The sequence below is a fragment of the Lissotriton vulgaris genome, unplaced genomic scaffold, assembly GCF_964263255.1.
Source record: "Lissotriton vulgaris unplaced genomic scaffold, aLisVul1.2 SCAFFOLD_3398, whole genome shotgun sequence".
Classification (NCBI taxonomy): domain Eukaryota; kingdom Metazoa; phylum Chordata; class Amphibia; order Caudata; family Salamandridae; genus Lissotriton; species Lissotriton vulgaris.
The window spans coordinates 91,957-114,099 of record NW_028240751.1 but is presented as its reverse complement, the minus strand read 5'-3'; the positions used below and the strand labels follow the sequence as shown (position 1 = coordinate 114,099).

General features: G+C 49.8%; 1 protein-coding gene across 1 annotated transcript in view; it reads left to right on the top strand.

Annotated features, from left to right (window-relative positions):
- Nucleotides 1-19,262, top strand: part of RSL1D1 (ribosomal L1 domain containing 1) — a gene marked incomplete at its 5' end in the record, with an annotated part of 147,286 nt that extends 128,024 nt beyond the window's left edge. The window contains one exon of the mRNA XM_086947952.1: nt 18,874-19,262. Within this exon, the coding sequence (XP_086804078.1) occupies nt 18,874-19,068 (195 nt within the window). The remainder of the gene's footprint in view (nt 1-18,873) is intronic.
- Nucleotides 19,263-22,143: the final 2,881 nt, after the last annotated feature.

The window sequence follows — 22,143 nt, the reverse complement described above, 5'->3', positions numbered from 1 at the left end:
TGGGCCCCGACCACGACATGGACTCCTGCGTCGATTGCCGGGCCTTGACGAATAAAGCTAGACTGGAGCTGTCCCGCAAGCTGCTCGTGCTCCGGGTGTCGGCCCCGCGTCGAGAGCGGTCCCGGTCCGGCCGGAGGTCGAGGGAGCGGTCGCGGAGCCGTCGCCGCTCCGGAAGTCGTTACCATTCCTCTGGTTCCTCAGGTAGGAAGCACAAGAAGTCGGGGCGTCCTCATCGTACCCCCGACGCTCGCGCGATGCGGCTGTGGGTTCGGGTGGCCCCACCCCGCGGCTCCGCGTGAGTCGCCGATGCCGATGCGGCCTGCTCCATACCCTGCGGTCCCTGGGCAAGGCGCGTCGCCCGAGGAGATAGAGGCATTCCTCATGGCCATGAGGGCTCTGTCTCCTCCGACGGGTTCCGCGGCGCCTTCGGGCCCTGTGGTCCCGTCCGGGGGCCCTAGCGGTTCGGGTGATCCTGCCTCGACGCCGTCCCCATTCCCTCTCCGGCGCCGGACGCGGAGTCTGGACCGGCGTCGTCCGACGCCGGGCTCGACGCCGATGGGGCCTGTGAACCCCAAGGAGCCGGTCTACATTGTTGACTCCGAATATGGTGAAGATGTAGATTACGGAGAGTAGTGGGAGGGGTCTGAGGACCCTCTGACCCGTGATTGTCAGTACGACGTGGACTGGACGGGTGACTTGGGTGACGCCAGTGGTCTGGACGACTCCCCCCAACCCTGGCTTTGTCTCACCTCCTACCGTGGCTTCGGAGGAGGGGGCAGTTATTCAGTGGTGTTGATGAGGGCTGCCAAGGCCCTAAACCTTGTGCTCCCCGTCGCGGCCGTGAGGACTAACATCCTCACTGAGGTCCTCAAACAGCAGTCATGCCCACAGGAGCCACTGCTGCCGTTCAACGAGGCCTTAACTGACGTTCTTTTGGGCACGTGGTCCAGGCCCGCTTCAGGTTCGCCTGTTGACCGGAACGTGGCCAGACGCCACCGTCCGTGTTCGGACGACCCCAAGTTTCTGTCCACCCATCCCACCCCTGAGAGTCTGGTGATCCAAGCCTCCACTTCTCAAACCGCATTCCCGTCGGCCCCACCCGACTGAATCTAAGAGGTACGACCAGTATGGCAAAAAGGTCTTTTCGTCCTTGAGTCTGGGACTGCGGTCTTGCAACACCGCGTGCCTCTTGGGCCGCTACACCCACTCTCTGTGGGATACGGTCGCGGACCTGCTGCCTGAATGCCCGCCGGAGGTACGGGCTAAGCTCGGCAAGGCTATGATTGAAGGCCGAGACGCAGGAAGATACTCCATCAGGTGTGGTCTTGATACGACCGACTCACTGGGCAGAGTGATGTCCACGACGGTGGCGATTCGTCCCCACGCCTGGCTGAGATCCGCCAACTTCTCGGCAGATGTCCAGAATGCATTGATGGACATGCCGTTTGATGGCAGTCGCCTGTTTGGCGACAAAGCGGACCACGCGCTGGAGCGCTTCAAGGACTCCAGGGTCACGGCCAAGTCCTTGGGTCTCTCGACCCAGCGCCAGCAAACGCGTTCGTTTCGCTCCTTTCGTGGCCAAGGAAGGGGCGGTCCCACACGTGCCGCCAGCCACGCGCCGCAACAGACTTATCAACGCGGCGGCGGCCGTGGAAACCACCGGGGTGGCGGTCGGGGACAGCGGCGAGGTCAGACCACACCTCCCCCCGCAGCATCCGCCACTAAATCCTCCTAGTCTGTGCTTTCAGGCCCATGTGACGCCGGTGGGTGGCAGGGTTCGCCATCACCTCTCCCACTGGCGCACGATAACATCGGACAGGTGGGTGCTGCAGCTCGTCCGAAGGGGCTACTCCCTCCCCTTCGAGACCACTCCTCCAGCCATGCCACTGCGGAACCACTGTGTGTCGGGGGACCACTTGACACTTCTGCAGGAGGAAGTTACGGCCCTCTTGGCCAAGGGGGCCATCGAGCGCGTTCCTGGGCCAGAAGTAGGACGTGGTTGCTATTCCCACTACTTTCTGGTGCCCAAGAAGGACAAAGGGGGCCTACGTCCTATCTTGGATATAAGGAGCGTCAACGGCTTCCTCCGGAAGGAGAAGTTCAAGATGTTGACTTTGGCTCAGGTCTTGGCTGCTCTCGACCTGCAAGACTGGATGGTAGCGTTGGACTTGCAGGGTGCGTACTTTCACATTCCCGTCCTGCCGGCAAATCGGCGTTACCTGCGGTTCACGGTAGGCCACGAGCACTTTCAGTTTATCGTGCTCCCCTTCGGCCTTACCAGCGCCCCACGGGTGTTCACAAAGGTGATGGCGGTGGTCGCAGCCCATCTGCGCAGGTTAGGGGTTTCAGTCTTCCCCTACCTAGACGACTGGTTGTTGAAGGCGGGCTCGCCCCAGACAGTCGTCCACCACCTTCAGATGACGGCAGACCTCCTGCACGAGCTGGGGTTTTCCATCAATGTGCCGAAATCACACCTGTGTCCCTCTCAAAAGCTCCTTTTCATCGGAGCGGTTCTCGACTCGGCGCAGTTTCGGGTTTATCCTCCGGAACGGCGGGTCCAGGATATACAGGCTTTGATTCCCATCTTTCAGCCGTTATCCCGGGTTTCGGTCAGGTTGACGCTGCGGCTCCTGGGGTTGATGGCCTCCTGCATCCTTCTGGTGCATCACGCCCGGTGGCGGATGCGGGCTCTGCAGTGGGACCTGAAGTTTCAGTGGGCCAAGCATCAGGGCAACCTGTCCGACCATGTCTTGATCTCAGAGGGCACTGCAAGACAACTGCAGTGGTGGCTTACGGACTGCGATTGGGTCAGAGGCAGATCCCTCTCCCTTCCCCAACCGGAGCACGTTGTTGTGACGGACGCGTCCCTCCAGGGCTGGGGAGGCCACCTGGGAGAGGCAGAGATCAGAGGCATCTGGTCTCTGGCGGAGTCCCGGCTCCAGATCAACCTGTTGGAGCTCCGGGCGATTCGTTTGGCACTGAAAGCATTCCTCCCCTTTGTCAACGGGAGTGTAGTGCAGGTGTTCACGGACAACACCACCGCCATGTGGTACTGCAACAAGCAGGGCGGGGTGGGGTCGTGGACCCTTTGCCAGGAGGCTCTGCACCTCTGGCAATGGCTGGAACGTCAGGGCGTGACTCTGACCGTTCAACACCTGGCAGGTTCTCTGAACGCCAGGGCGGACGAACTCAGCCGTCGGTGCTCAATGGATCACGAATGGCGTCTGAACTCGGACGTGGCGCAAGGCCTCTTTCGGCAATGGGGAGAGCTTTGGTTAGATCTATTCGCCACAGAAGAGAACGCGCAATGTCATCAGTTCTGCACGTTGGAGTTTCCAAGACGGCACTCGCACAGCGACGCCTTTCGGCGCGAGTGGAGTTGCGGTCTGTAATACGCCTTTCCGCCTATACCACTTCTGCCCAGATTGCTGAAGAAGATCAGGCGCGACCGGGCCCAAGTCATCCTTGTGGCTCCGGACTGGGCTCGAAGGTACTGGTATCCCGAGCTACTCAGCATGTCAGTCGGTCCCCCGATCCGCCTGCCCCTTCAGGAGGACCTTCTGTCGCAGCAGCAGGGGACGGTCCTCCACCCGAACCTGTCCAGCCTCCACCTCCATGCGTGGAGATTGAGCGGCGACAGTTGAGGCCATTTGACTTGCCTCCTGAAGTCTGTGATGTGATTCTGGCAGCCAGGCGTTCCTCCACGAAATCGGTATACGCCTGTCGGTGGAACAAGTTTGTGGCATGGTGCACAGCAAAGGCTGTGGATCCTCTCTCTGCCCCTCTTTCTGAGGTTCTTCTCTTCCTTCTTTCTCTTGCCCAGCAGGGCTCTGCTCTGGGCACTATCAAGAGCTACCTTTCTGCCCTTTCGGCCTTTCTCAGGCTGCCTGATCAACCTTCTTTGTTCAAGTCCCCCATTGTAACAAGATTCTTGAAGGGCATCACACACATGTATCCACCTGTTCCGTGTGTGATGCCTCAGTGGGACTTGAACCTGGTTCTAACATTCTTGATGTGTGCTGCCTTTGAGCCACTTCATTCCTGCCCTCTCCGTCTCCTGACGTTAAAGACGGCCTTCCTGGTTGCCATCACCTCTGCCAGGCAAGGTGGTTCTGAGGACTAGACCTTCTTTCCTGCCCAAAGCTGTCTCTGCTTTTCACATCGGGCAGTCCATCACCCTCCCTTCCTTCTTCCCGCCTCCGCATCCTTCAAAGGATGAAGAGCGGCTCCATCGTCTGGACCCTAAACGTGCGCTTTCATTTTATATGGATCGCACACGCCAGTTCCGGGTGGATGACCAACTGTTTGTTGGCTACGTGGGTGCGAAGAAGGGACGGGCGGTACATAAACGGACCATCTCTCGGTGGGTCGTTCTGTGCATCAAAGCGGGCTACTCTTTGGCTCGGAAGGAGCCTCCTGTTGGGCTGAGGGCCCGTTCCACTCGGGCCACGGCGGCTACTACTGCCCTGGGCCAGGGAGTCCCTTTGCAGGACATTTGCCAGGCGGCTACGTGGGCCTCGCTGCACACTTTTGCGAGGCACTTTTGCGAGGCACTACTGCCTGGACAGTCAAGTCCGGAGGGATGGCTTCTTTGGCCGTTCGGTCCTCCAGGACTTTCTGGTGTAGGATTGTATTGGTTCGCAGACCATCCACCGGGGTTGGTATTGCTGGGGTATCTATTCTAAGGTAAGGAATCTAATACTAACCTGTTTCTTTCAGATGAACAAGTTACTTACCTTCGGTAACGATATATCTGTAAGAAACAGTAGTTAGTATTAGATTCCTTACCGCTCCACCCATCCTCCCCGTTCTGCGAACTGATACCTAGGGTTAAGGACATCCCTTTCAGGGCTCTAGTTTCAAATGGCACCAGTGTTGGTTCTCACATGGCTCTGCGTGTTCTGGCGTGGAAAAGCTGTGTACAAAGAACTGACGTCAGCGCGCGGAGGTGGAGTCTATATACTCCAGCGACGTCATCACGACGCCGACGACTGACGCGGAGCCGCAGGGGGCGCCTGCAGACGACGCCTACCGACGCGCAGGGGTACTGCTACGCAAAAGTTTCCGGATCCAGACTGACGCCTGGGGATATTCTAAGGTAAGGAATCTAATACTAACTACTGTTTCTTACAGATATATCGTTACCGAAGGTAAGTAACTTGTTCGATAGGACTTTTGCCACTTGCCTGAAGACCTTGAATTTTTCTGAAACCGGAAAAGGGAAAAATGTTGATTTTATTCATTTTTTGGTTTAGCTATATTTTGACAATTGCATAGGATTCTGGTAGCAAAAAGTTTTGGGATTCGTGCAAGCAGCATTGCAGTGAATTCTCTGGGTTCTCGAGAAGGTGTTTGTCAACACTGCTCCCAAATACTGCAAAAACCCTCGCCCTACCTCATTGAATCTCCCCTATCAAAAACATTCCCAGCTGTCTGGTGTATGGATCCCAGCTCTAACATACAGAAAACCCACATATGTCTGGTAACCCTATGCTCAGAAGACCCAGGGCGCACAGATTTCTGTCAAGCCTTAAGTGGCCTATCCTCCTAATCGTGGAAGACTGGTGGAGAGTACCATATTTTGTGGGGGGGGAAACTGAAAATCTAACGAATATCTTGCTCAGCACATTGTCCCGGCATACTAATCTGAGCGTGGCCGGTTTGGCACCCAGCGATGTGCTGATTTTAGTTTGTTTCCATACACTCCATGGGTTATATCAGAGGCATAAGACGGGTGTTCGAGGCATGTGGGCTGCTAAATTCATATCTTAGCATTAGATCGCCACCTAGTGTTGGGTCCGGATGATCGCACATTGTTGTCCTGGAAGAGTCTTCGAAGTATCCTGAGATGGGTGGCTCCTCCCCTGGACTACAGTGCGCATGGGCATCGGCTCCATCCCCAGATTGTTTTTTTCCGCCATTGGGTTCGGATGCGGTCTCGACGTCTCTCCGTCGGAACCGAAAAAACATCATTTCTAAAGGCCAAAAGGCTTTGGGTTCTTTACGTCGGTATTGTTTGCGTACGGTCTCGAATTCTTCCGTCTCTCGGAGCCGGAATCAGCGGAGTTTTTCCAACTCTTTGGACATCGAGGCCTTCTCATCGCGACTCGACACCAAGTTCCCAACATGGAGCGGAGTCCGTTTAAGCTGTGTCCGCTCTGTGGGTCCAAATACCCACATATAGACGTGCACCCGGTCTGTAATAAATGCCTTTCGCCAGACCATGACGAAGGAAGTTGCAGGGCCTGTGCGAGTTTCAGGTCGAAGAAGACTCTCACGATTCGGCGCGCGGTGCGCCTGGTGGCCAAGCAGACGGCCCCGGAACCAGAAAACATCTTCGACGACCAAGAAGAGGAGGACCAGAGCCATCATCTTCAAATCTCCCCGCCTGAGACGGAGGTCGAGGCTGATCCGGAATATGACGACGACGGGGTCGTGGATCAAGGCCTTGAATATGTCGACGAGGTAGGGGACGACAATATGGTTTATGGGGCCGCGGAAGATAGCTCAGGGGACGAGCTATGCCCCGAAGTTGACGAACATCAGGAAAGGGTCGCGGGATCGCCTGTCGGCCTTACCCAAGACCCTGTAGCGCAAGCCTCGGCCCCGCCTGCTGGCCCGGCCACGGACATACTTGCTGCGCCGAGGGAATCGAAACCGAAACTGAAAGAAGCGGTCTCGACTACACCTAAAATGGCCGACCCGAAACTGAAAGCGAAAGTTAAGGACTCAATCGTCCCTAAGATGGCGGTCGTTACAGCAAAGTCGAGTAAACCGGCAGCCTCATCGACTCCGTCGACCTCCGGTCCGCAGAAGTCGAAGAAACACGGCGATTCCACAGGGTCGAAATCGGCGCCGGAGGAGAGATCCTCTAAAAAGGGTGGCATGCACAAGACAAGCGCGCCGGCGCCGGCAAAGCCAGCCAAAGCAAGCGACGCAGCCCCGGCTCCAACAGGAACATCGGTGCATCGCTCCAAGGACTCGAGGTCGGCGCCGTCCATCCCTCCAAAAGACCAACGGAACGTCGCATCCGAAGGCAAGGCCACCTCGTCGGTGCCAAAGACATCGGTCACCGACACATCTCTCGTTGCTCCTTCACTACAAAGAATTAGGGAGAAGGCTTTTTCTTCGTCGGCGCCAACGCCATCGACGCAAAAGGAGGCAGACGTCCCGGTCAAGCCCGCAAGTAAACTCCTCTTCCTTCTACCACCAAAAGTGGCGCCGAAGGCTTTTTCATCGAAATCGACGCCAAAGAAGTCGGAATCTTCTTCGGCAGGGGCATCTTCAGGTCATGTGCACGACCAAGAAGAGGATTCGGAGTGCTTCATAGATGCGGACACGGGGAAGTTAACCCTTTACAAAAGGAAAATCACTTCGCAGCCGGTGGAATCCTATGTCATCCCCCTAAAGAAGAAGAAGTACCAACATGACGCCTCAGGCCTCATGGAACCTATCCAGCCTCCTCCAAGAAGAAGCCCAACACCGTCTCCAGACCACTCTGAAAGTGAGGGCTATGCTGAAGATGAACAATATACATTCCCAGTCAATGAACCTGAGGCACAGCCAGATTCATATGATGTCATTGGGGACCAAGGCACCCAAGATATGGGACAAGACCCACAGACTTTCGGTACACGTGCATCCCCTACAGAGGATTCTGCAGGTTTTCATGCACTCATTGAGAGGGCAGCTGCTAACCATGATGTGGACATGCATGCTGACCCAGTGGAGGAAGACTTTCTGTTCGACACTTTTTCGGTTTCGGAAAAAACTGTCAAGACACTGCCCATGCTTAAAGGGGTCCTCAAGCATGCTGCGGACATCTTTAAGGAACCTACCAGGGCAAGGGTGGTCAACCCACGTATTGAAAAAAAGTACAGACCAGCGCCTGCGGACCCTGCGTACATTCGAGGACAGTTGCCGCTTGACTCCCTGGTGGTCGCAAACGCAAGAAAAAGGGCCAACTCCCAATCAACGGGTGAAGCTCCTCCCCCGGATAAGGAGTCCAAAGTGCTAGAGGCAGGAGGCAAAAGAGTGGCTGCGCAGGCTGCCAATTTCTGGCGTATTGCAAATACACAGGCACTACTGGCACGTTATGATAGATCACATTACGACACACTAGAGCAGATTGTCGAACACCTGCCTCCACAGTTTCAAGAGGGCACCAAAATGATTATTCGAGAAGGACAACTAGTCTCCAACGCGGCCATAAAGTGTGCACTTGATGTCGCGGACACGGCCGCTAGGGCCATTAATACCAGTGTGATGCTCAGAAGACAGGCGTGGCTCCGCATATCGGGGTTCAAACCTGACATTCAAACAACCATACTTAATCAACCAGTCAATCCGGAGAGACTGTTTGGTCCAGATGTTGACACCACCCTGGAAAAAATTAAAAAAGATACTGAAACTGCTAAATCTATGGGGGCCCTGCAATCACAGCAGTTTCGTGGCAATAATTTTCGTCGCTCAGGTGCCCGTGGAATCACCAGAGGACAGATGGGTCACCAATCACAGTTCCCTAGAGGTGGAGCACAATCCTCGTACCCCAAACAAAACAAGAGGGGCTACAGGGGAAACAGCAACAAGGGACGCGGCAAAGGAGGCAACAATTCACGCTCCTCTGCCCCAAGCAGCCAGTGACTCGCTGTCACTGCCCCCCGACCACTTAACACCCGTCGGGGGGAGAATACAGCAGTTCCTGCCCGTCTGGATCAACATCACCACAGACAGGTGGGTGCGACAGCTCATCCAGTACGGTTATTGTCTAGAGTTAAAATCCACTCCACCCAACATTCCGCCAAGGCAAAGACCTATGTCCGCAGAGCACTTGCACTTATTGCAGCAGGAAGTGTTGGTGATGCTGCAAAAAGGGGCAATCGAGCTCGTGCCAGTGGGAGAGGAGGGCACAGGGGTATATTCCCTGTACTTCCTCATTCCAAAGAAGGACGGATCTCTCAGACCAATTCTGGATCTCCGTCCCCTCAATCTGTACATACTGTCAGAGCATTTCCATATGCTTACACTGCAACAGATTCTTCCTATGTTAAACAAAGGAGACTTCTTAGCAACCTTAGATCTCAAGGATGCTTATTTCCACATTCCGCTACATCCGTCCCACAGGAAGTACCTCAGGTTCACTATCCAGGGCACGCATTATCAGTTCAAAGTCCTACCCTTCGGAGTCACAACTGCCCCAAGGGTGTTTACCAAGTGTCTGGCGACAGTAGCAGCGCACCTCAGGAGGCAGAACATCCATGTCTACCCCTACCTCGACGACTGGCTCGTTCAAGCCAGGTCGGAACAGCAGTGCGCCGCGGACATGTCAACTACCATTCACCTCCTTCACGACCTAGGTTTCTCGCTAAATTACCCAAAGTCACACCTTCAGCCGGCACATGTCCGGCAGTTTCTGGGTGCGACAATCAATACCCTGACGGCCAAGGCGCAACCAAACCAGGTCAGGATAGACGGCATGCAGTCTTTAATCCACAAGTTCAGACCGGGACACTCACTTCCAGCAAGAGTGTTCATGCAGTTGATAGGCATGATGGCCTCCTGCATCTTCATAGTCCCTCACGCACGGTTGCATATGCGCCCGCTCCAGGAGTGTTTAGCAAATCAGTGGACACAGGCTCAGGGACAATTAACAGACCTAGTGTTGGTTACCAGTCGGGCATACACCTCTCTGCATTGGTGGACTCCACACAACCTTTGCAAGGGCCGACTGTTCCAGGAGCCAGTGCCACAGGTTATCCTGACAACGGACGCATCCCTCCAGGGATGGGGAGCTCATCTGCTCACTTACACGGTGCAGGGGCTATGGACGACGCAGCAACAGAAGATGCACATCAACTATCTAGAACTGATGGCGATCTTCATGGCACTCAGGTCCTTCATTGTACATCTGTGCAACAAGGTGGTGTTAGTCCGGACGGACAACATGACCGCGATGTACTACATCCAAAAACAGGGGGGCACCCACTCGCCACAGCTGTCTCACCTGGCTCAGAGCATGTGGAAGTGGGCCATTCAGAGGAACATCTTCCTCATGGCAGAACACCTCCCAGGGAAGGACAATCAGATGGCGGATCTGCTCAGCAGATACAGCCATCAAATGCACGAGTGGGAGATACATCCATCGGTACTCCAGCCGTACTTCCAAAGGTGGGGTCGTCCAGACATAGATCTGTTCGCCACAAGGGAAAACGCAAAATGCCAAAGCTTCGCCGCCAGGTTCCCACACCCCCAATCGCAGGGCAATGCGATATGGATGAACTGGTCAGGCAAATTTGCTTACGCTTTTCCCCCGACACCTCTGATACCACTGGTGGCGAGAAAACTAAGGCAACACTCGATGACACTCATCCTAGTTGCTCCAACGTGGGCGCGCCAGGCCTGGTACACCACGTTCCTCGAACTCTCAGTGGTGCCGCATCAAAGACTGCGCCTCACGCCCAGACTTCTGACGCAGAACCATGGAGAAATTCAGCATCCAGATCCGCAACAGCTCAACCTAGCGATCTGGCTCCTGAAATCTTGGAGTTTGGATACCTCAACCTACCTCCTGAATGCATGAACATCATCAAGGAGGCGAGGAAGCCCTCAACACGAGCATGCTATGCCGCGAAATGGAAGCGTTTTGTCATTTACTGTGCGGACAATGACATAAGCCCGCTAGATGCATCTATCCCTAACATCATTTGCTATCTGTTACACCTTTATAAGTGCAAACTAGCGTTCACTTCTATTCGAATACATCTATCCGCCATCGCAGCTTACCTTCAAAATAGGCAGCATCTCTCGGTCTTCAGGGTGCCTGCCATTAAAGCGTTTCTTGAAGGTCTGAAGCGAGTCATTCCCCCAAGAACACCGCCAGCTCCGGTTTGGAACCTCAATGTGGTCCTCACCAGACTGATGGGACCACCATTTGAGCCACTGCACTCGTGTGAACTGCAATTCCTAACGTGGAAAGTTGCTTTCCTAATTGCTATTACGTCACTAAGGCGTGTTAGTGAGCTGCAAGCACTCACAATACAAGAGCCTTTCATTCAAATTCATCCAAATAGGGTAGTGCTACGTACTAACCCCAAATTCCTTCCAAAGGTGGTGTCACACTTTCATCTCAACCAAACTATCGATTTGCCAGCATTCTTCCAGAACCCACAAACAGTGGCGGAAAGAATGCTCCATACGTTAGACGTGCGGAGGGCACTGATGTACTACATAGACAGGACACAACACTTTAGGAAGACGAAACAACTCTTTGTTGCCTTCTCACCACAACACAAAGGCAACCCGATCTCCAAAGCTGGAATAGCCAGATGGATTGTTAAGTGCATTCAAATCTGCTATCAAAAAGCCAAGCGCACTTTCACAATACCCCCAAAGGCACACTCCACACGCAAGTTGGGGGCATCCATGGCTTTCCTAGGTAACATTCCTCTAGAGGACATTTGCAGAGCAGCCACGTGGATTACACCACATACCTTTACAAAACATTACTGTGTTGATGTACATTCCAAACAGCAAGCGGCTGTAGGACAGGCTGTTCTCAAAACACTTTTTCAGGTTTCTGCAGCTGGCACAGGCAACCGCCGCTAATGGAGGGACTGCTATGTATTCTATGCTAAGATATGAATTTAGCAGCCCACATGCCTCGAACTGAATATGCTACTTACCAGTATGCATCTGTTCTTGGCATGTAGGGCTGCTAACATTCATATCGCCCACCCTCCTCCCCGGTGCCTGTCGCAGCTGCAGATATACCATTGTATTCAATCATTAGCATGGACATCCTTTACACTTTTCACTCCATCCTCTGCCACAATGGCGAAAAACAATCTGGGGATGGAGCCGATGCCCATGCGCACTGTAGTCCAGGGGAGGAGCCACCCATCTCAGGATACTTCGAAGACTCTTCCAGGACAACAATGTGCGATCATCCGGACCCAACACTAGGTGGCGATCTAATGCTAAGATATGAATGTTAGCAGCCCTACATGCCAAGAACAGATGCATACTGGTAAGTAGCATATTCAATCTTAAACCCACACTTCCCTTGCAGCTGCTTTCCACATTTCCACAAATGCCCTGCAGTCATTGTGGCCACCCAGAAACTATAGAATACCCATACATACCTGCTACCCAAGTGCAGGAGACCCAGAGGAGCAAAGTTGGCCTATGGTCCTACCAGGATTATGTTCCTGCATGAGGGAGACTATGGGTAATTACCATGTTTTGTTAAACATTTTTAAAAGGGGGTGTGGCCAAACCTAGAACCTCAGAGCACGCATCCTTGCTGAGCTGTTGGTAGGGGGCTTTCAGGGAGCTCTGAAGTCCGAATTGCGGTACGCTGGGGGTTGCATTTGAGGTACGCTATTCCCATCTGCCTGGCAAAAGCCACGACATCTGCAGAAATGCAGAACTTTAGTTGGATGGTGGCCTGGAAGCAGCGATTAGACATAAGGAGCCTCCTGATTTTAGCTCTGTCTTTCAAAAGGAACCCGTGATGAGACTGGCGGCACAACATGCCAGGTGAGGAAGGAATGACAAAGACTGGTTGGAAGAAACATTCGTTGATTTATTTGCAAGCATACCTTTGGCTACCTCTAGCCCAGCTGAGCTGTGATTGCAAGTGTTTCTCTTATGTCGATCCTTCTACACAGCTTCTAGAGTCTTTGTGATGGTGGCTCTTGGAAGACATTGTGGCCACCTAGGAGGCCTGCCCACTGCGATTAGAAGGAAGATGGCCACTTACGCTTGGAATGAGGGGTCCTGGACCCTCTGGCAATGGCTAGGAAGATTGTAGCTGACCTTGCACCAAGTGTAATTACGAGTCGCTTCAGATAGAAATGCAAGATAACCGTCCAGGACTGGCTGTACAAGCCCCCTGCATGCCCAAACTTTCATCACGATCTCCAAACAGAAGGCACCTAAGACGCTGTCCGTTAAAGACCTAATGCAAAACCAGACGGCGAGAGCAGACGAAAATTAGCTACCCCTTGATGTCCACGGTTTAAATTCAGTGTTAGATACCTCTGAGGCCAAGGCTGTGTTCACCAAGGGTGATATCCTGCTCCTTATCATAGCTTTTAAAGTAGAAATGTTTGCCCTTTGCCAGGGTTTGTATAAATCAATATCTGACCTGGTCTCCAATAGGGTAGTAGCATTAGAAGCGCAATAAACTGTGATCTTGGAAGAACTTGACGACAGAGATAACCGGACTAAGAGAAACAATATCCAGATCAGGGGTATCAACCTGGAGCTTCCTAATGGAGACCTAGAACAGCCGGTTAAATATCTTTCTCCAGGTACTCTCAGAAGACACCTCAGTGGATATTGTACTTGACCAAACACACACAGATTCTTCTCAGTGTATGCAACACTCCAAAAGTTACCTCTCCGTCTACTTGCCAGAAAATGTATACAAACTGAAAGCATGCGTCATGAAAATCGCTCATTCACTCTTAAAGGTGACTCGAACTCTTTCTTTCAGGATCTGCCTGCAGCTATCGCATCCTGATGAAGTGCAAAACCTTCAATTATATTACGTCTGTTCTATGCTAGAAAGCAATGGCCTATAGGTGTGGATACCTGTTTAGACTATCTTCACCAGCAGGGGTAAGGAGAACACTGTTCACCACCGAAAGCAGCCATAAGATACTGGCCATTCCCGGCCTCTCTGCAAATATTGGAACCTCAAATGAAGTACCGAATAACCATTTGAGGGAGAAACCCCTAACACATAGGGCCTGAAAGGAAGCTCATCAGTCCAATTGGAGGACAGCGGGTAACTATTGATTTCTTGACTTGATAATACTATCCACACTTCCTGGATATTCCTCTCGGGGTCCCTTTCTTTCCCCAATGGTCCCTTCTTGTACTCTATTGAGTACTCACTCTTCTTTGTTTTTGACGTTTATTTGCAATGGCTCCTGTTTGTTATGGCACCCTTCAGGTTCTCTGGCTTTGGCCACTTAGCCCCCAATCTCCAGTAACCCCTCCCACCCAGATCTTGGGTGTGAATGGTTGCCCAAACTGACCAGATATCTGGTCTTGAACCTCATGATTGTATTTCACGATTTCTTTTTTGCGTTCTTTATTGGTTTTATGTTCTTGTCGACCATGCCCTTTAGGGGCCGGCGGATGGGGTGTGGAGGGTAGGATGGAGTAGTGGCAGAAGAGAACGGAGATGAATAATCTTTGGTTTTCTGCCTTATTTCGTGACTGCGTTGTGGGGAGGGTTGGGTGCTATTAAGGAGATGACCACAACAATCATGACAAATGTAGATTGGGGCATAGCCCTAGCGCTGACTGGCTAAATCTGACCATCTTCAATATGGAGGGCAATGGAAAATGTGCTTCACTCCGCCTCCAGCACCTGAGGGGTGGAATTGGTGGGGGCACGCCTCCTTTTCTCACTGTGAGAAAGTGCCTACTTTGACATGGTTAGCCCCCACTTTTTGCCTGGAACATGATGCAGTTTCAATAGAAAGAGCACAGGGAACCTGCCAACCAGGTGACCTTTGCCAGAGCGCCTTCCCTAAAACTGTGCTATGATTGGCACAGCGTCAGATCCCCCTGTAAGTCCCTAGTAAATGGTACTCCTAGTACCAAGGGCATGGGCACTGAAGGGAGCCCCCAGGATCCCTCAACAAGGCCATGCAAACTGCCACTGCAGCCTGCATCCATTGGTGCAGACCTTTCGCAGTTAGTTTTCCTGTCAGTTCACCCGCCAAAAGTGGGGGTTTGAACCAGGCGCTCCCATCTGCTGATGGCAGCAGAGGCTGGGGTCTCATTATGAAGGTGTCAAGGCTCCTCAGGTGCTGAAGGCAAAGTGAAGCTCATTTTTCAGTGCCCACCATCTTGAATATGGTGGGAATTTTCCAATCGGGGGTAGGGCTTTTCCCCCCTCCCACAGGAGGGTGGCCTAATATAGGATGTAGACACCCCAGGTAAGAAACCCATTGGTCCCCTACCTGTCACTCCCCTAAATCTAGTATTTAGGTGGCACACCCACACCCTGAAACCAGATTCCTGACGACCAAAGAAGAGGCGAACACTACAGCATCCCAACAGCAGAGAAGCCTGCAGACACCAACTGACTTGGCCTCTGCAGACCTCGACCATCATGCACCAAAAGACGACCCGTCCTGCAGTCCAGCAACATCCAAAGCCTCGGGAGGACTGCCTGAGGTCTGCAAAGATCTAGATCTCCTGAGGGCAGCGAACCTGTCCAGAAGAAAGCAACTTTAAAGAACAAAGACCTCTGTCTTGAGGAACCACAAAACCACCACCGGAGCCACACATGCACCAGGGCGCCCACGGCCTGAGTCCAAGTGGCACACCAGTCCTCTGAACGTTCACCAGCCCTTCTGAGCAAGAGTCAACTGTGGTCTGACCCCTGCTGGACTCTACCTCGAAGCCTGCAGCCTCAACTCGAAGGCTCAACCCCCCCGTTCCCCCCCCCCCCTCCCTCCAACTACGACTTGTCCGATAAGACTTTAAGTACACCTCTGCATCCAAAGCCCCTCTGCCTTAGGGAGCTTGGCCAATGGTGCCCCTACGTCCCCTTGGATCTCTGCTTACCTAGCAGCAGTGGGTTTTCTTCGTCTGGTCTCCTGGCCTGAGCCTGCAGCCTTTCTTCAAAACTGATTCCCCCCCTCCCCCATTGGTTTGGATTGGGCACTCAACGGAAAAATCCGCATTTGGTTACTGGAACAGCTGGACTACAGATCCGGCCATTAGCTACCATAACGACATCACCCGGTCGTCATTGGTAATTTTTCCTATACCTGACTGAACCACCCAATTACGGCGAACCCGCCTTTTCTAAATTAATTAACCCCGACAAGGACCGGGTTGGAATTAACACCGGCTCCCCGATACTGCTCCATTGAGGTTTTCAGCCCTGAAGAGTCAATGGCAACTGCCCCTCTGACGCAACACGTGTCGGCCGGTTTTCTTTGGATCTGCTCTTAAAGGAAGATCATAACCACCTATAAAAACTTTAAGCATCAACAAATGTCTTGCTGATCTTGCTCTTACTTTTGTGCTTGTATATTGAAGTCCCTGTCACTGACCTGTATTAGCTTCACGTTTGCTCTGGACTTTGCATTCACGTCTTATAGGGTGGGTCTCTGAGCCACAATTTTTCAGGGGTTTTCGGTTTTCCCCTGACCAAGCAGCACCGTTCCTACCTCCGCTTCTTTTTATTACTTTTACCGTTACCCGGTGTGCGCCACACACTTCTGAATACTAAAAACCTCTCGCAGAAATATTAATTTTCTAAACCAGACGTACTCTCCAGTCCGATCGCCCCCAGCCAAGTACTTTCTGATGGTCTCTCTAATTTCTTTTATGACAAAATATTAGACATCTTCTCGCAGTTTAAGCGTTCTGGGAATTCACCTGCTCCAGTCTTAAGGGCAACCAACAAGGAAGTTTTCAGCCCCTTTAAGTCTGTTCCCGCAGAGACTTTCGCTCAACTATTGTTGACATGTAAATCAGGCTCCCCTCTTGACCCCTGTCCAGCTCATGTACTCCACACTCTTGCTCCTCTCGTCCTCCCTCCACTGAACCTGATATGGAACACTTCCTTACAAACTGGATACTACCCGTATCCTGGAAACAGACCTTACTCATCCCCATCATCAAAATACCTGACGCTGATCCCTCGGTATTTAGCAACTATAGACCCATCTGCCTTCTGCCTAAACTAGCCAAAATCCTGGAGAAAGTTGTGCAGCAACAACTCTCGAACTATATTAAGTCCCACCAACTCCTCCATGACTATCAATCCGGATTCATAGCCAGCTACAGTATCGAATCTGCGCTTCTGGAGGTCTGAGACCAATCGCGAATCCGTGGACGCAGGCGAGGCAGCAATGTTAGTGCTGCTCGACCTGTCTGTGGCATTCGACACTGTCTCCCACTATATATTGATTGGGAGACTGTATGATATCGGAATTCGGGGCACCCCTCTGAACTGGATCAGATCTTTTTTAAGTGACCGGACCCAACCGGTTGTGAGGTCCCACAGGGCTCTGCCCTGAGCCCGCTGTTTTTTTATGTTTGTCCCACCTCTGGCGGCAGTTGCAGAATCTTTTGTGGTCGGTGATCTCCTACGCTGATGACCCACAACTTGTGTTCTCATTTTGAGATTACTCTGATGTCAGCTTTCTGAACTTCCGCTGCTGTCTCTGTGACATCTCAGCCTGGATGTCACGCAATACCTTCAGGCTTAGCTCAGATAAAACTGAGGTGCTGTTTTTTAACCATAACCTACTCCCCCCCCCCCCCCTCCTATACTTTGGTGTCCTCCTGTATTGAATCCCCATCCTGTTCCGGTAGCTTAAGCCAGGAATCTGTGATTCATATTTGATGATGAACTACCCTGCAAAACTCAAATAAATAAGGTCACCTCTGCCTGTTTCGGCAAACTCTTCATGATCCGGAATATTCTCCTGTTTCTTCCCGTGGATGCCTGACGTACAGTCATCCACGCCCTAGTTACTTCCCATCTGGATTACGCAAACAGCCTGTATGCCGGAGCACCAACCTATCAGATTAAACAGCTACAGATACTGCAACATGCAGCTGCAAGATTGATTTATAACATCCCATATCGCCACTCAATCTCACTGCACCTAAAACATGTACACTGGTTGGCCGTGACGAGCCGCATTCGCTTTAAATCCTTAGTTTTGGCTTACAGAGCTGTTCGGGATCAGGGACCGGCTTACCTAAGAGCTAGACTCAAACATGCACAGGCCTCCCGCTCCCTCAGATCCAACCATCATCTTCTCATATGTACTCCCCGGTTCCGCTGCGCAAGAATAGGGGGAAGAGCGTTTGCAGTCATCACTGCCCAAGCTTGGCACTACCTGCCACTATCTCTCCGTTTGACAGAATCGGAAGGCATTTTTCAACGCAATTTAAAAACCTGGCTGTTCACCTCCCTTTAGTTGCAGAGTGTCCTGTATGAATGTATGCTGCTTGCAGCGCCGGGACACCCCCGTTGGGGGTAGCTGCGCGCTTTATAAGATTATATATAAATATATAGCACCATACTCTCCGTTTGTGTTAGTGTAGGCAAGCAGTAAGGCTTTATCAGAGGGCATTTGTTGTACACACTTAGTCAGCAAATGAGGTCACACACTCAATTAAATCAGACCAATTTTGTTTGTATAAAAATATTTAGTTATTTTATTTCTAGAACCAAAACAAGCCTAGTGCAGATCAGTGAAATGGGTGCTTTGCAAAATCTTACGCAATGTTTTACAAATGAATGCAGGGTCAAATGCAGTTGAATGAATTGGAGTTAAGTCACTGTTTCGAAATTACTTTTCAGATTACTATGCATGTTACTTTTTGAATTATTTTTCAGATTAGCAAAAGTAATCAGTGTGATATGCCTAGTTATCACACTGAGACATTTCCTAGACAAAAGTTAAGTAATTCACTTTTAGTACATATACAATTTTTGAATGTTTCATACAAACCAACTTAACACATAAAACAGAATTTCCAAGGAAAAACAGTTAAACCATATACAATGTGCCTTTCCCTTGTGTTGACATTAGTGCTTGAAACAGAGGCCTGAAGCTATCTGTAGGCAGATACTAAAAATAATGGCAAACATAAAGTATTAGCACAAAATGCATATATGTTTAACCATTTGACTCGTCTTAGATTAGGTGTGGGTGTTCCTCCTAAAGGCAAAGAGCTGACTTTCTGGTAAGGATAAACAAAAGGGAAGAACTGTTCATGTGTATTTTTCAGTTGTAATTGCTGGACTTCAAAGCACAAGAACATATTCGGTATTTCTGTGTGTTTTTAAAGCATTTCTGTTTTCGTATTTTCATGCAGGGAGGTAAATCTAAAAAACCTTCAAACAAAGAATCGCAAGCTGAAGTCTCTGCCAAACCTCTGGTCAGTAAGAAACCCAACCAAGAAAACACCAAACAGAAGCGCAAAGCGAGTCAAACTGGTGTGGGATTAACAGCTGCCCCTAAACCAAAGAAATTTAAGAGTAAAAAGCGCATATCTATAGAAAGTGTTTGAGACTGACTTGAGTGGAATGATGGCGACACAAGAATACTGTTTGCCCTATGGTGCTCAACTTTCACCATATAGAAGGACTGTCAAGTGAAAAAGTGGGGCGCAGGACACTGAAGATAAAGAAGATGGTTAATCCAGACTATCTAAATGTTGGGTAGTAAATGTGCAAATAAAACCTTTTTAGACCTTTTTATGTACCAGAACTGTCTTTGACAATTAATTGTTTAACTATTTATTATATTTACATTGTTAGGTTACTCTTTCAGTGTTTCTAACAATGTTTAAATCGTTATTTAGCTTTGACTCCTGTCTTCATGAACGTGGTGTAGATTTTTGACTATTATTGTATGTCAAAAGACCTTTTTCATAATCCACAAACCCAAGAGTAGCTTGCAGATCTAAGATACTTTATTCTGTGCATTTGTTGGTCCCACTATACTATTAACTTCCTTATGACATTCCCAAATTCTTTCAAGGGCTTACATGCAGACCTTTTGCTAATATTTGTTTTTCATCTTTCCATTTAATTGGAATAACCAACAACTATTATTATTTTATTCTTTCATGTTTCCTTATCAATATCCAACACCTTAGCCAGTAACAAAATATTTGTGTAAAATGGCTGAATGCAACAATTAATCATCACTTTTGTCAACAGTGTCTGATAATTACCATCTCCTGTAATTAAGGCATAGGGCCACTGTCCGGTGACTATAAAGAGGGAGTTAGTAATTAATACTGGTGTTGCACAGCTGCATGCAACAAGTAGTGTTTGCAGCATGTATAGCTGTAGATCATATGTTCTGCACAGTCCTGCCATAGTCTAGATTAAGGAAATTAGAACTTTACCTATTGTTTTCCTTTTGAAGAAATGCTCTCAATGTGAGGTGCCTAGTTGAGACTCCTGCAAAGCCCATATTTCACCAGGACACAGGCTCCGGTTGTTCCACCATCTGGTTCGGACATGCTTCTAGCACTCTAATAAAACTGGCCTCAAGCAATCATTTCAACACTCAAGAGCTGAACACCACCTCCATGGCATCAAGCACTGCGACCGACACCTCAATAGAGAAAAGATTGTGTTGAAGAAACTGGGGCCATGTTGTATGGGAATGATTTCTGGAGAGGTTATAAAAAAATGTACTTAACATTTTTCGCATCTTGCAGGAACAAGTTATAGAGATTTTACCAACAGTCTCTGTCCACCAAAGAGCCACCTTGATTTGTGGAATGCCTTTCGTTGCAAAAAGAATGTTCAGCACATGGTGGGTGCATTGTGCAGTACCAAAACTACTGAGGGTCCAACAGATGCTGTTGCTAATAAGTTGACTGGTTTGAACCAGACAACAATTTGGGGACAAACTTTACAAATCCTGTATTCCCAAAAGCAGGGCAGGAGCAGAATCCAGTAACTTTCTCCAGCAGACTCAGACTGCAGAGACTCCAAATTTTCTAGTGCCCTCATCAAAGCCTGCACCCAGGGCAAGGCTCACCTTCAGGATCTTGCATCTGCGATCAGCTCTAAAAACTGGCAGAAACAGCCCAGTCCCGAAGGAACACTATCCACATGCTCTGTTGGGAACACTGATGCAGCGCTACTCCAAAAATAAACTCTGAAACCATTTCACTTATCCCTGAGTCACCAGAACATACATCTGCTCACCAGTGGGGGCCATATCACGGAGAGCTGCTCACGCACACATTTTTCACTATTCCATGGATCAGTGAATCTAATATAGAGCTGCTGTATCATTTAGCAACATGTCTAATTTAACCTTAACGCTATACTATTTACATCTGCAGTTTTCAGAAATTTACCATTGTTTTATCATCTGTAAATATACATTTAGACATTGCTATAGGGTTGACAGATCTGCTAGTAAGAAATTAGGCGTAGGAAAACGCAAGACCAGCTTTATTTTCCATTTTTTCTAATTTTATTCAAGCTGTTTTTTAACATGTCGAATCTTATTTTCTTTATTTATTTTAACTCTTAAAATGACATTTAAGCGAAATTTTATTCAAATTTGCATTTATTTAGAAAATATCAGAAAATAAACATTAGTAATTTAGGTTCAGAACGCAAGTTTTAGCAAAGACTGATAGTTCTTAAAGTCCATTTATTAACCTCTCTCTTACTAGAATCCCTCATTAAAGTGCATTTTACTGAATAGGAAAGGTTAAAGTTTCCCGAAGTTCCTTACGTGTCCAAAGTAATCAGCAGTCCGACAGCATGTCTAGCAGGAAATCGAAAGAGCGTTATTTCCATGGTTAAATCAGCACTTTTTATACGATTTTTCACTAGCTCTTTCTACCTAAAAGAGTAACATTCGGAGAAAAGTCGAATACTCATTGGTAAGTTCAGGGGTGGATGAGCATAACCTCATCGTCAATGTTATACTTTTTCTTCCTGTCAGGGTTGTTTTTTTAATGCCCCTATTGTTTTCTACAGTCCGGCCTAGTCGAGTTTCTTCATTTTGCAACTTCCGGTATAGTTCTCACGTTCAGAACCAGTGTTCTTATCACTTGGCAGCCATCTAGACTTCCAGGCCACCACGACCTTGAACTCTCTTCCGGACAGGCGGCTCGCATTCATTCTTATCGTCATTAATGCGCATGCGTCTTGTCTTTCGCTGTCAAAGCAGGCCAGCGACTCCATTTTAAATAGGCCTCACAAGCCAGAATGAGAACGATCATAGAAACAAACACAAATAAACTTTAAATTTGAGGAAAAATGGCCCTTCTCTTTACCTCCCCCCTTACTAAGGTTTTCCCTATTAGTAATTACCTAGCAAAAGCTACATATATGCATAATATACTTACTTTTGGCCCTAATCTCAGCGACCTGTACAAAAGCACATTTATGCTTCATTCCATTATTTTAAAGCATCATATTAATATTGAACACGACAAAATTACACAGTTAGTAAATTATGATTGCACTACAAGCAAGAATGTCTCCCACATGTTGGAGTGTGTGTGATGATTTATTCTATGTTTCATCAATGCATCACTCCATTAGTTCAGATTACACGTTATTGAAGTGTGACTTCACACGGGGTACACAACATTTATTTT